The sequence below is a fragment of the Caloenas nicobarica genome, chromosome Z (genome assembly GCF_036013445.1).
Source record: "Caloenas nicobarica isolate bCalNic1 chromosome Z, bCalNic1.hap1, whole genome shotgun sequence".
Lineage (NCBI taxonomy): Eukaryota > Metazoa > Chordata > Aves > Columbiformes > Columbidae > Caloenas > Caloenas nicobarica.
Window position 1 is genome coordinate 12521528 of NC_088284.1, and position 13949 is coordinate 12535476.

The 13949-nt window shown below is 43.4% G+C and overlaps 1 protein-coding gene across 8 annotated transcripts in view; it reads right to left on the bottom strand.

Annotated features, from left to right (window-relative positions):
- The window catches only part of SMARCA2 (SWI/SNF related, matrix associated, actin dependent regulator of chromatin, subfamily a, member 2), a 120843-nt gene extending 107304 nt beyond the window's left edge, over positions 1-13539 (bottom strand). The window contains exons 1-3 of one of the 8 annotated variants that reach the window (XM_065657597.1): positions 13395-13539; positions 2632-2700; positions 1746-2006 (exon numbers count right to left, since the gene is read on the bottom strand). In XM_065657597.1, the coding sequence (XP_065513669.1) occupies positions 1746-1970 (225 nt within the window). In that variant the 5' untranslated portion in view covers positions 1971-2006; positions 2632-2700; positions 13395-13539. The other 7 variants (XM_065657598.1, XM_065657595.1, XM_065657600.1 and 4 more) reach the window with 7 other exon arrangements.
- Between the last annotated feature and the right edge of the window lie 410 nt (positions 13540-13949).

The following is a 13949-nucleotide window of genomic DNA, read 5'->3' on the forward strand; positions in this document are numbered from 1 at the left end:
ACACTGTTTCTGGGGTTACACAGGAAAACAGACCAAGAAATTCATCTAGACTGAAAAATTAACCAAGATTTTTTTTTTCACCTGCATTGGTTCAACAGACCCATTTTCTAGCTTAGTCACACACACAAAGACATGCTGGAGCTTGTGAAGTGGCAAACTACAGGACAGCAAGGCTGTTGCTACTAAAATAAAGACTTGTGAAATCACAGCCTTTATTCCAGTATCAGAATCGAGGTACAGAAAAAAGAAAGTAATTTTACTATAGCTATACTGACTGGTCATCTTAGAATTAGCTATCCAGACTCTTCACATTCATGGTGCATTTCTCAAAATATTTCAATGCCACCTCAATGGAAGAATTTCTACTTTCACTCACAGAACTTCCGAGATGCTTCTAAAGTCTCTGAGACAACTTTGTGGGATGACATTTGATGGTTTGTTTCTAATGCTAACATAGCATTAAATGTCTAGGGAATGCACATCGTAAAATGGGATACAACAGTTAAAAACACAATGTATGGAGCATTCAGCCATTCTAACAGAAAATTTCTGGTGTCAACCTCTTCTTCTGCAGGGACAGAATCTCTTAGAAAGAAACAAAGACGCTTAAGGATGTAAAAACCCCAGCTGTCTACAAAGTTTGGGGCATTCAGCAAAGTACTGGAAGCTTTTGCTGTAACTGACCCCACAAACAAGGAAATGGCAATTGCAAATGTGTAATCTGGCTAATAGCTAAATTACATGCTTCAAGATTAGAATGAAAAAACTTCTAGTAACTGAATGTACTGACCTCTCAGAAATTACAACAGTTCAGTACAAACTGGCAGCTGGATCATAGCCTCCTTCACTTCATTTGTCTTTGTGCTATTAGCCATTTTAACATCACAGTTCTTCACACAAAAGACAGTAGTGCCATGCTGCTACAGACTGGACACTGTTTTAGCTGCTTCAACAAATGAAACTGATCCATATGTGAAAATGGCAACATGAAGAAGTTGAAAAGTAAACACATTTATATTACTTTAAAACTATTTTTTTTTCTATGGGCATCTAACAATTTCAAGTGGAATCAATGACAGTTACCAAAACATTTTCAGTATCTTGGCTCTCTAAGATGTCACTACATATTTCTGAGAGCAGAACAACAGTGAAATTGAAACTAACCTAATTTAATAATCCCAAATTATCCTGAATTATCCAATTATTCACATTCTACACTACATAGTTTTAAATTCCTTAGTAAGATGGAGCCTTTATAAAATAATTTGGAAACCAGGTTTTTCATCGACATAGAAGAGTAAGCAAATTTGTAAGCAAAAGACCGTTAAAAATATTTTTAAAAGGCAAAACTAAAAACCACCCCAGAAAAATGAGAGATATGTCCAGAGAAAAAGAAAAAAAGAAAAAAAAAAAAGGAAAAGGTGGTTAGAATAAGGTTTTAACGCTAGAATTCATTTTCTTCCCTCGTAATGTCTATGTTACTGAAAAGTTCAGTTTACTAATGGAGATTTGCAAACTACTAACTCTATAGCTCAAAGGAGTCTACTAAGAACAAGGAAACTGTTCAATCTGGTATATGCATCATCTTTACTGATAAAGACAGAAACAGGAGCGTAGCTGCAGTTTTGCAGGTGACATACGATGTTTAATAGCAGTTACGCAGGTCTAAGTGTAGTGTAAGTAGGTTTTTTTAATCAGTGGAGACAACCCTAAGAAAAAAAGGTTCACTTGTAATAAACTATTACCTTATGCATTTGGTGCATGCCTTCCTGTGGATAATCAGTAGGCCCCATTGTTGGCATTGGATGCGGGACACTGGGCGGACCAGGACTTGGCCCCATCATGCTGTGAACTGAGCCAGGAGATGGCCCCGGTCCTGGGCTAGGTCCTAGGATTGGTCCAGGTGAAGGTCCTGGTCCAGGGGAAGGACCAGGATGAGGCATGGCGCCAGGGTCTGTAGGCGTGGACATCTATTTTCTGTCTCCTTTTCAATTAGCCGAATAGCTCTAATAACAAAAACAAAACAAAAACAGGATTTCTATGTGACATGAGGGGCACTAAAAAAACCAAAATCAAATCTACTGGCAATCATTACACACACATATGCATATACACATGCAAGTTGTCATCAGCAGAAAATGCCTCAATGATCCTTAACATTGCACATTAGTTTGACCATCTTTCTATAAGCCCACTAAAAGGATAGGATCCTGATAGTTCAGTCAATTTCTGGATGTTTATGTGTTACTTATAGAACAAAGCAACTGGTAAGGGATGAGAAACATCTACCAGGGACAACAGTAATTCAACTGACTTGGTGTCATCAGATATAACATATGGGGTAAAGCACAGGGCTACTAAAGGCAGGGAAGATAGCTGGGCACCGCTGCAACATGTGTTTTCAAAAATCTCTCCCTAAACAGATGAGACTGCAATGAAATACATACTTATAAAATTCATGGTAATGCAGCAAAACAAGTATTAAAAGGATTATTAAGACTACTTTCTGACCCATTTTTTTAAAGTTAGATATTAATGTAGGACCTCTCTGGTTATCTCTGTATGCAATCATATCAAACAAAACAAGCAACAGAAAAGACAATTACTTTGGACTGAAGAGTTATAACTCACTTGAGGGGTTCTGCCAATGTCACAAACTAGGAAAGTGCAGCTCAAGTAGCTTATAAAACAGTAAGCAACCTGAGAAAAAAATGACAGGCTTTTACAGGCTGGAAAACCAACTATTACTATGTCTTTATTTCTGTGTTTTTAACAGAAAAAACTGGTGTAGGCTATAGGCTTGAAACATTCTTCCATTTTCTGAGAACTTTCATCATTCTCCTTCAGTTCTCCAAGAACTTTTATTGATGTCTAATATTGGGAACTTTTTGTTTACTAATGTCACAGTACTGTAACACTGTGATGCAGCTGCCACATTTTTACAAAACTGATGGTCAGTTGCTGCCATCGAGATCTGCCATGTTTCTTGGCATTCCCCCCTCCAAACAGCACTATTTTCACGTGGTTGATCATACAATGGTCACATTATTCAAGTAGTTAAGTCAGCAAAAAAGTAACCCTATATAAAACAAAACCAAAACAAACAATGTGAACAGGCTGGATGGCGGAGCTCAGGGGGTTGTGATCAATGGTGCAGAGTCTGGTCGGAGGCCTGTAGTTAGTAGGGTTTCCCAGGGGTCAGTACTGGGTCCAGTCTTATTCAATCTGTTCGTCAATGACCTGGATGAAGAGATTGAGCGCACCCTCAGCAAATTTGCTGATGATACCAAACTGGGTGAAAGGGTTGACACACCAGAGGCTGTGCTGCCATTCAGCGAGACCTGGTCAAGCTGAAGGAGTGGGCAGAAAAGAACCTGACGAAATTCAACAAGGGCAAGTATTGGGTCCTGCACCTGGGGACGAATAACCCCAGGCACCAGTACAGGTTAGGGGTGGACCTGCTGGAAAGCAGCACTGCAGAGGACCTGGGAGTTCTGCTCGACGGCAGGTTGACCATGAGTCAACAATGTGCCCTTGTGGCCAAGAAGGCCAATGGTACCTGGGGTGCATTAGGAAGAGTGTGACCAGCAGGTCGAGGGAGGTTGTCCTCCCTCTCTGCTCTGCCCTGCTGAGGCCACATCTGGAGCACTGCATCCAGTTCTGGGCTCCCCAGTTTAAGAAGTACATGGAATTACGTGAGGGAGTTCAGCAGCAGACTACGAAGATGAGGGGCCTAGAGCGTCTTTCTTATGAGGAGAGAGAGCTGGGTCTGTTCAGCCTGGAGAACACAAGGCTGAGAGGGGATCTTATCAATGCTTATAAATATCTCAAGGGTGGGTGTCAAGAGAATGGGACCAGACTCCTTTCAGTGGTGCCCAATGACAAGATGAGGGGCAACAGGCACAGGCTAAAGCACAGGAGGTTACATCTGAGTATGAGGAGAAACTTCTTTACTCTGAGGGTGCCAGAGCCCTGGAACAGGCTGCCCAGAGAGGTTGTGGAGTCTCCTTCTCTGGAGACATTCAAAACCCCCCGGGACACAATCCTGTGTGATCTGCTTTGGTGAACCTGCTTTAGCAGGTGGGTTGGACTAGATGATCTCCAGAGGTCCCTTCCAACCCCAACTATTCTGTGATTCTGTGAAACCAAAAACCCACCACACACCAAACATTCTAGGTATTCAGGTTACTATACTGGCTTTCTGAAAAGACAGATGAGTCCCAGTGCTAGCACAAGGAAGCAAGTAGGATCACCACTTCTAGCAGTAGCTGATTGTTAGATGGGCTTAGCCTGTTCCCTTTATTTATTTTGGGTGTAGTCTTATAGTCAGATTATCTGTCTATGACTACTTGTCCCATAATAATAAATCCAATCCAATGAAAACTTAGTCTTATAGAAAAGCATTCTAATTTGGTACATCACAAGGTAATCAGAGTGTAATAGTACATTACAAGGCCTAAGACAATTCCCTGTCCTAGCCTCTTTCCTTACAGAATTTATCGCAGAAGAGTGTTGTTCCACCTTCCACATCTGGGTTTACCGCTATCCATAGCTAGCAGAAATTACTTTCTAAATTGAGTAAGTAGTGTAACCCTGTTATGACACTGTTTATATAAAGCCATACTGTAACAATGCGAACACCCTGGCTTGTAGTCAAGTTAAGAAACAGACACTCAAGAAAAACAAAGTACCCTCCCAAGGTTCCAATAAAGCAGAAAGGATGCCCATCTGCAAGACATGTCAGGAAAAAATAAGTGGATTGGTACTTACTGCTAGCAATCAGGGAATTCAAAGCTTACAGAAATGATAATCTTTCTCTTTTTATAAGCAAGAGTCTTTTCTTATCAGAACCAACACCGAAGATAAAATGCTACTACATCAATATCATTTTAACTTACTTACTACCAATTACCTAATCATTCTGTCAGGATCAAAACCAGCTTAACAGCTTTTGCTTATAAATTCCCTTACTTCTGATTCGAGGCAACAGATTAGAACAATGCTTAACTCATTTAAAATAAAGTATCCTCACCTGAAATAAGCTACCTTGGGATCCTATTTCCCTGCAAGATAAAACACGGAGATGTCTATGAAGCTTCTCTGTTCAAAGCAAAACACTATGGTCACTAATTAGTCCCCTGCAACCCCACGACATTAGCACAAAAGGAATCAAGCTATCAAATGTTCACAACTGCATACACCATGGCATCCTATAAGAGGCCTACAGTTTGGCTGTATGAAGGACAAGAGACACTTCCACACAGCAAACAGTTTTTATACAAGTCAGTCATTACATTGCAGAATATAAGACTGACACTGTCACAGCTGTATCTCTCTGCACATTATAAGCCAGATTCAGTCCATTTAACAAGGCAGAACCTATCACCACCACTATCACCACTATCTAGAAAAATTTATACAGAACTACAACACAACCAGTTACAAAACTACTATCAGCATGCAGTATCCCAAAATATCCTATTTCACAAAAGACTTCTACCTACACCCATGCATTAAAATGGGTATCAAAATCTCCCTCTCTATTCACGTCTATTTCAAATTCAACTTGCAGATCTCAAAAACTAACTGGCTCTAGTCTCAGCTCCACTAGTCACACTGCCATTTACATATACATTAAACATATCCTGTACACAAATTTGGAAATTTTAAATTCTTTTTAATGGGCTACAAAGTGCCTAATCTCTGCCAAAAAAAACCCCCAAACAAACAACCTACCAGTGGATGATATTGCACCCTCTTACACCAGCTAAGTCCCTTCAATATCTTCAAGAGCAGATAAACTCACCGAACTGTACATAATTGTGAATTGTCTTAGATTTGTATTTAGGGATTTTTATATGTCAAAGAACATACTTCTATTTAACAACAACAAAAAAAAGGTCATCTATTAGATCTATATCAGGAGAACATAAAATATTGGAAAATACTAGCTGAATGCAAGGAATAAATCCCATGCAAAGACACCCATGGACATAAAGAGACAAAGCAATTTTCTCTGGCAACAGTAGTCTACAAAACTAAAAAAACAGCTACTGCCATAAACCAGAATACATTATACATGGCCCTCTAAACCAAGGCTCTGTTCACAGAACAGCTAAAAATCTTATGAATTAACATGTTTCAAAAGTAGCTTAGTTTATGTTTACTACAACTGAGATTGTATTAAAAAAAACCCATATAAATCAGGCACCCTGCTCTCATTAAAAGTCAGTAAGAGCTAGATACCCAATTCCTCTAGGCCCTGCTAAAAGACTCATTAAAGCCAAAGCAATAATCTACAAAAATACTACAGATGCAACAGTGGCCAGGCTCCATCCTGAAAACACTGATATTAGTTTGGGTAAAACTTGGTGCCTATAATGAAAAAAGCAAAATGAAGCCAACTCCCTGCAACAGTCAGTGTTGACCCATTTGTACAGACTGCTTTTTAACGAGTGATGCCTGTTTGAATTACAAAGTGAAGGCGAAGGAAGGGAATTAAAAAAAAAAATAAATAAAATAAATGCTTCTAATAGATTGTAAGGACTTTATTAAAATGAAAAATAAAATTATCTCATGATGATAAGGCTTCTGGCCCTGACTCTCAAATGCATTACATAATGTCTAATTGTTTCTCAAGTATCCAAACTTAAAATTTTCTCTAAACCCTCATGAGAGTAGTGTTATTCATAGACTTCAAATAAGACACATCTTCTTGACTGTAATCCCTTATTACTTCTTAGGTTTATTTACATCAACATCACCAAATGTCTTTTGAGAATTGCCCCAAATGGAACTAGTGGGGATTGAATTAGTTGTGGTAAATCATGCAGTTCTTCCTGTGGTCTCAGAGAATTTTTCCATCTCTGCTGGACACAGAGCTGAGACAGAAAAAAAAAAAAGAAAAAAAAAAGAAAAAAAAAAAAAAAAAGAAAAAAAAAAGAAAAAAAAAGAAAAAAAAAGAAAAAAAAAGAAAAAAAAAGAAAAAAAAAGAAAAAAAAAGAAAAAAAAAGAAAAAAAAAGAAAAAAAAAGAAAAAAAAAGAAAAAAAAGAAAAAAAAAGGAAAAAAAAGAAAAAAAAAGAAAAAAAAAGAAAAAAAAAGAAAAAAGAAAAAAAGAAAAAAAGAAAAAAAGAAAAAAAAGAAAAAAAAGAAAAAAAAGAAAAAAAAGAAAAAAAAGAAAAAAAAGAAAAAAAAAAAGAAAAAAAAAGAAAAAAAAAGAAAAAAAAAGAAAAAAAAAAGAAAAAAAAGCTTTAACCAGATGCAAATACAAGAAGAGCCACAAAATCAAGAGCTGAAGCTGAAGAGAGAGACTTAGGATCCTTGCTCAACTACTTCTAGATCAAATGGTTTAGGACAGTGATTATCTACAATACAAAGAATTTGAGGGAACATTCCCCAAGCATAAATGTTTCTGCACTATCACTTCATATGCACCTAAAAGGCTTTGTACATGTAGCTCATTCATTGTACAAGAGTGTCTCCATCAGCTCAATTTTTCAGGACCAACAGCATCCAAGAACACTACACATATTTTAGTATAAACCCGCTAGAAACCTAAAGGTAACCAAGGCAAGGATTTCCTTCACATGAAGAAAGTATGCAACATTAGTGGATCCAAAACCACCTACATTACTTTGGAATTCAAGACCAGCTAGACACCCAAAAAGATCCAGAGATCACAGGCTGCTTTAACATAGGGCACACATCAAGTCTAAAAACAGATTAAGCAGTAAGTATTTATAATTCTTCTACCTGTTTCCCTTCGCCATTCAATATAACTGCTGCCTTTCCACGACCAAGTCAACCTAAACTGAACTTCAGCCAGGATGTTTTGGCCAGACCTGCTGCCCTGGATATGTCGTGGAAAGTAAGGAAACTGAACCATTTACATCTGATGAAAAGGAAATGTGGACCCACACAACAGCCACATACACACTGCAAAGCAGACTGCAACTTTGCCTTCACAGAAAAATAATTACAGTCTATTTTTCCCCACACATCTTCAACCAAAGTCACAATTCACAAGTGACTTCAAAAAGATATACTGTGAAACTGTGAGAAACTATGGGCTAAAGGAGTTATTTTTACTACATAACCACAGAAAACATGAAATGATATTGTCAGTGATTTGTAGTATTTGCTTCATCTCCTAACCATAACAAAATGAAGATGTTCGAAGTTTAAGAACTGATTAATAATGACAGCAGCTCATCATAATTAAAACAAGTAACTTAAAACACTTGGAAGCAAATCAGTGTTTTGTATTGTACAACCCCACAGGACACTCTGCATTACCTTGTATCAGGATTTAACTATCATCATTTCATCTAACAATGAGTCAGTCAATAAACAGGTTTACATGAAACAAGAACACACACAAAAAAAAAATCAGTAAGGAGAAGGGTCAAATCTTCACATAACATAAACAAGAGTTACTCAGTTCACACAGAGAAGCCAAACACATTAACAGCTGAGAGATTCTGCCTTTACATACTCATGTATGGAACTTTTCTTCAAAACCTTCTGGAAGGGAATTCGCAGTTTAAACTACAAACCACAGAATCAGAAATGCTGAAGCTTAACTGCTTATCCAGACACTTAAGCCACAGACAAAAACTTCTGGACACTGCATCAGCCACTTGTTTAGCTGTCTACCAAAGACTGTTTGCATGCACCTCAGAAGAGTTAGGAGAATGGGTGGTGGGCTTACACCAGAAACTTCATTTTGCAGTCAAGTAGCATAAGGCTCCTTTTGAGATGCAGAGACAGTTTACTTTAGGATTTTAGTCCTAATAATCCCCACCTTCATCCCCTTACAAATGTTTTTGTAATAATTCTTATTCTTACTGTGTAGCTGTTTCAGTTTTTCATGAACTGACTTCTCGACTACTTTAACTTACGGCCTACCCTCTTACGAAAAACTACAATCAGCACCAACAAACGACTGGCTAACAGCTGGGGGCTGAATGTATTACAGTCAAAAGGCGTAATCACAAGTCAGAGTTCCCACAAGTTAGGTTAAGCTATTCCACCAGACTCTTCAATCAAGAGGCTATAGCATATACATATGATCCCCTCTGATGGCTTTGCTGCAGAAGGCCACAGACTTCAGGAAAAGAGGAAGGCAGACAGATGCCTTTAATTGCCTTTTAACCTCATAGCCACAGTCATGGCAGACAATGCCCAAGATGAAGTCCATGTTTGTAACATACATAGATTCTACTGTATGTTTTGGGCACAGAAAACTGACTCATGACAGAAAACTGACTGGCTATGGATTAAGTTTCTGTGCCATGACCTTTACTACATGTATTAACCACAGTTATTGAACATCACATCGGTTTCTGAAAAACAAAAACCATAATGAGAGGTAGGCAGAAGGAAATGAATTTGCCATATTACTGACAGGCTTTGTATTTACTTAAACAGGGAAGAAAAAGAGGAAGAAGGGAGATTGTTTTAAATACAAGTTAGTTATAGTAAAACATCAGTGAAGTCACGAACAAGGTATTGTTTCTGTAACAAGAAACTTATTTTTTACATTTTTCCCAAAGGTCCCTCTAAATGGTCTATCTGGGTGCTCAAACCCTGCAGTGAAACACAGAAAATATTCTCTACCAAGTGGAGACATGCAGGAATATGTTTATGCCTAAGAAGTGATGACTCTACATGTGTCAAGAACAAATAAACCCATTTTCAGCATGAGTCTTCTTATTCTGCTACACTTGCAAACTACCAAAGCTGTGTTTAAGTAAGCCTTACTTCTTTCCCTTATTCATCCTTCCTTATTTTACCTTGCAAATAAGGCACGAGCTTTTCTCTGCTGCCATTCTCATGACAAGTGATCTTTGTGTCATAACATTGTGTTTAGTACTTCACTAGAGGATCAAATAAAAAACTAAACAGATCAAGTTAAAAAGTGGTGGAGGTCCAGGAAACACTCTTTATGCATAGAGAACTTTAATTGCAGCACAAAACATTAGAAAATAGGCATTTTAATGAGTAATTTGCAAAAATGTTTTCAGCCATACAAAGAATGAAAAGTCTCCTTCTGAAAATCTGGACCATGAAAATTGGAGGTAAAAGTGCAGACATTTTTTAAAGTTGCTGCTGTGCACATTCTGACCTTAAGTTCAAAAGTTGAACAAAATTTGAGAAAATATATCTGCAGATATTAATTTCATATGGACCTTTGTCAAGAATATATTTAATATAAGAATGCTAACTGGAGCACTTTTTCTTCTGACAATTTTCAAGCTTCAGGTGTGGGTGAAAGCATTTTTCAAATTTGACAAGAAATGTTCACAGACCACTTGAAATGAACATAAGATCTAAGGCTGCTCTGAACACACTCTTCTGGCACATGTTCCACAACAGAAATCCCAGTCCTAAAGCTGAGACATAACTCATGAGAGAAATATTGTATTTAACGAAGCTTTCCCCTCACCTCTGTCGAGTCCACATATGCTGTATGATACACATAACTTTAGATTTATTTTTAAATGCTCATTATCCATACAATCTTTTTGCTTTCTATTACTGATGTATATGGGCATAAAAATCTGCTTCTAATCCTACCGTTCTGATACAACACCTTTTTCCTTAGAATAACAAAAGGACAAAAGAAACAAAGTCAAAGACAGTAATAGGGCAATTAGGTTCCCAAAGAGAAAGTGTGCCTTTATTTGCACAACAATACTAACTGACACAGAAGACACTGCTCCACCCCGAACATGTAACTGGTATACTATCAAAGGAATTAAATTCCGGTACAATGTTTATTGCCTAGTTCTTAGGGGCTGTAGTTAAAACCCAGTAACACTGAAGAAATTAAAAGCAAAACAGAAAAGAATGCAAGCAGAACAATGGCGTGTCATAGATCTCATATACCTTTTTTATGAAAGTGTGCAGAATACTCAAAATGGTAAAAAAAAATCTTATAGCTTCAGTTCTTCAGTTGATTATTTACTCGCATATCTAAAATATTCATCAGAAACCTTCGAAAGAACAGTGTTAGACTAAAGTTTGGAAAGTCTGAATATCAAACACAAGCAGCAGATAACAACGAAAACCAACTTCGACGCGATCTATGTGGTCGTGCTGCCACTAAACCACTCTCTTCATCTGACAATAACGCACACTTCGGGAAGAAAAAAAAACACAACGAAACAAAAACAGAAAACCCACCACACCACAGTTAAGTGTAACTTCAGTTCGAGTTTAGAAGAGCTATAACTTTTCCAGCCGTGTGCAGCAGTTTGTTGTTCCACCATCATACATTTGGGGGTGGGGGGGAGGAGACAAAATAAACTCAATTTCTTCCCGTACCACGGACATAATGAAACGTGGTCGCGGCCGGGGCGGGGGGAGGAGGCACGGCACAGGCGTTCGCGCGGGCACACAGCCGGACGCACGCCCAGGGCCGCCGGTGAAGGGTCGGCCCCGGGCCGCCCGCCCCGCCGCGGCAGCGCTCTGCCTCGGCGGCGCCGCGCGGGTCTTCCGGCCCTGCCGGGCGGCGCGTTAGGCCTCGGCGCCGCGCCGCCCGCCGCCTCCCCCCGCAACGGCGGCGGGGCGGCCGCGCACAACCCGCGGGGCCCTATTCTACCCCCTCCGGCCTTCGGGAAAGTTTTCGCCCCGGCCGACAGGCTCTAAAACGTCCCTGCCCGGAGATCCAGCCCCGCTGCCTCCTTCCTCCCCTCCTCCACGAAGCAATGGCTGCGCCGCTGCCGGCGGCGGGCCGCGCAGGGCCCCGTACCTCGACGGCGGGGGGAGGTGGGCGGCTCGGCGGCGGCAGGCGGGCGAGCAGCCGGGGCATGCCTCAGGGCTGGGCTGGGCCCGTCTCCCCGCCGCTCCTTCCCTCTGCCACCATGTCACGCCGACCAAACATGTCTGTGCGCCTGTGTGTGGCGGCGGTGACTTCCTGATCCTCCGCCGCCGCTCACACAGGCAGAGGGACGGGAAAAGCCACCCCCCGCCGCCGCCAGCGCTTACCACCGCCTCCCTCTCCCCCGCCAAGGCCCGGGGACGGGCTTCGCTGCTCTCCTGCCCCGCCCGGCAGCTGGCTGCAGCAGCTGCCCGCTGCCTGCCCCCGCCTCCGGCACGGGAGAGAACTTTTCAGGTGTCGACCACCGCCGTCCCCCTCTCCCGACGGCGCGGACAAGCCACGTCTACCTGAGCATCTGCGTGGGTATGCATCCTGGCTCCCGCCCGACCCCATAAAAAAAAAAAAAAATCCGCGCACACCGGAAATAAAATGCTTTTTGCTTGGAAGGCGATTACAAAATTGCAAGCGCATGTTTTTGTGCTACTCGGCTTCGCTGACTGCAGCAAGGCAGAGGGGGGGCAGGCATGATTTCTGCAGGGAAAACGAGGTGGAGAGGGAAGACATGCTATTTTGGGAAGTAAATCGCGACACCTTTACAGCTGGAGTGACTGCACAGTTGAAAGCAAGAGACTGAAACGCAACAGGAGCCGCAGCCTCTCGGGCGAAGTCCCAGCCCCCATCTCCTCCCCCCTCCCCGGTGCGTGTAGTGCTTGTGACAGGCAGGGAGATTATCCGGATCACGGCCTCTCCGGCTCTGCCGGGTAACGCCGCTACTCTCACAGGCAAGACCGCTCCCCCACGCACCGTCTTTCTCCCTGCCTGTGCCTCCTCACTTCCCTTTCCTCGGTCAGGTCTAGGGGAGCGTGTGCCATAGCGGAGAAACAACCTCACCGCCGCACGCTCTCCCGCCGCCGGACGCCGTGAACTTCACCCCGAGACCTCCCCCGGCCCCCCGCAGCCGCCGAAACGCAGCCCACCGGGCGGCCCACGCTGGGTGGGGCAGCAGGAGAGGCCGCCCCCGGCCCGCCGAGCTGCCCCGGGGCTTGTGTGTGAGCTGTCGCTCCACCGGCTCGCGTCGCCCGGAGCCTGTGACACGTTCGCTTGGCGGCAAGACCAAGAGGTGCCAAGAGCTGGTTGTTGTCGCCGTGCGAGACCGCGGCCGCTCCGGTGACGAGCGCCAGCCGCCCCGCCGCTCCCCCGGCCCTCCCGCGGGTGCCGCTGACTCACAAGTCAGACACCAGCGACGCCCTGGGGGCTTCTTCCCCTCACACCCTCCCGCCCCGGAGATTTGCATCGTGATTATTCCAGAAATACCGGATCAAAACTTTCTTCTCTCCACCCACTAGGGGATATAAATATTTGGGAGGGCCGGGCGCTGGAGACAGTGGGGAGAGGAAGCAGGTGACACGACAGCGCCGGGGGCCAGCGGGGCCGTGCTCGGGGAAAGGGAGGGAAGGTGGGCACGGTGCGTGCCAGCGCAATCGCTAACAATAAAGGACGGCGCAGGCACCGCCGTGCCAGGGATGGGGAGCGGGGCAGGGGGCGGACCGAGTTGTAAGTTATATTTACCTTCCGCCCGGGAGGAGCGTCGTGCTGGATGTCGCTCCTCTCCCCCTCGGTGAGTCACCCGAGTCCGGAACCGGAGCGAGAGACTAGATTATGAACATGACTTCATTGATGACAGCCATTCCCTCCTCTTCCTAAACTCCTGCCCCTCCCCCGGCTCGCTCCCTCCCTCCCGCCACCTCCCCTCACCGACGCCACCGCTCAGGAAGCGGCGTTCTTATTGGCCTGCCGGCGAGGGAGTGCCCGCCCCCTTGGCAGAAAGGGCGGCTCTATTGGAGTGATGTCGCTGTCGCTCAGCCGAGGGGTTAGGGAGGGGAGGGGGTGTGCAGGAGCGCGGCCGGCGGGGAGGGCTGTGTGAGTGTGCGAGCTGGCGTGTGCGCGCACGCCGGGGGCCTCGCTCGCGTGTTGGCCGTGCAACGGCGGGGCGGCTCGAGGTTCCTCCGCGCCCCTTCACCCCGCAAAGCTCTTCTGTGCGGTGGGAGAGAGAGGAACGGGAGCGCCTTCCGTGAGGAGGCGGCGGTGCGCGCGGGAGTAGTTTGGGTGAGGTGAAGAAGGTGC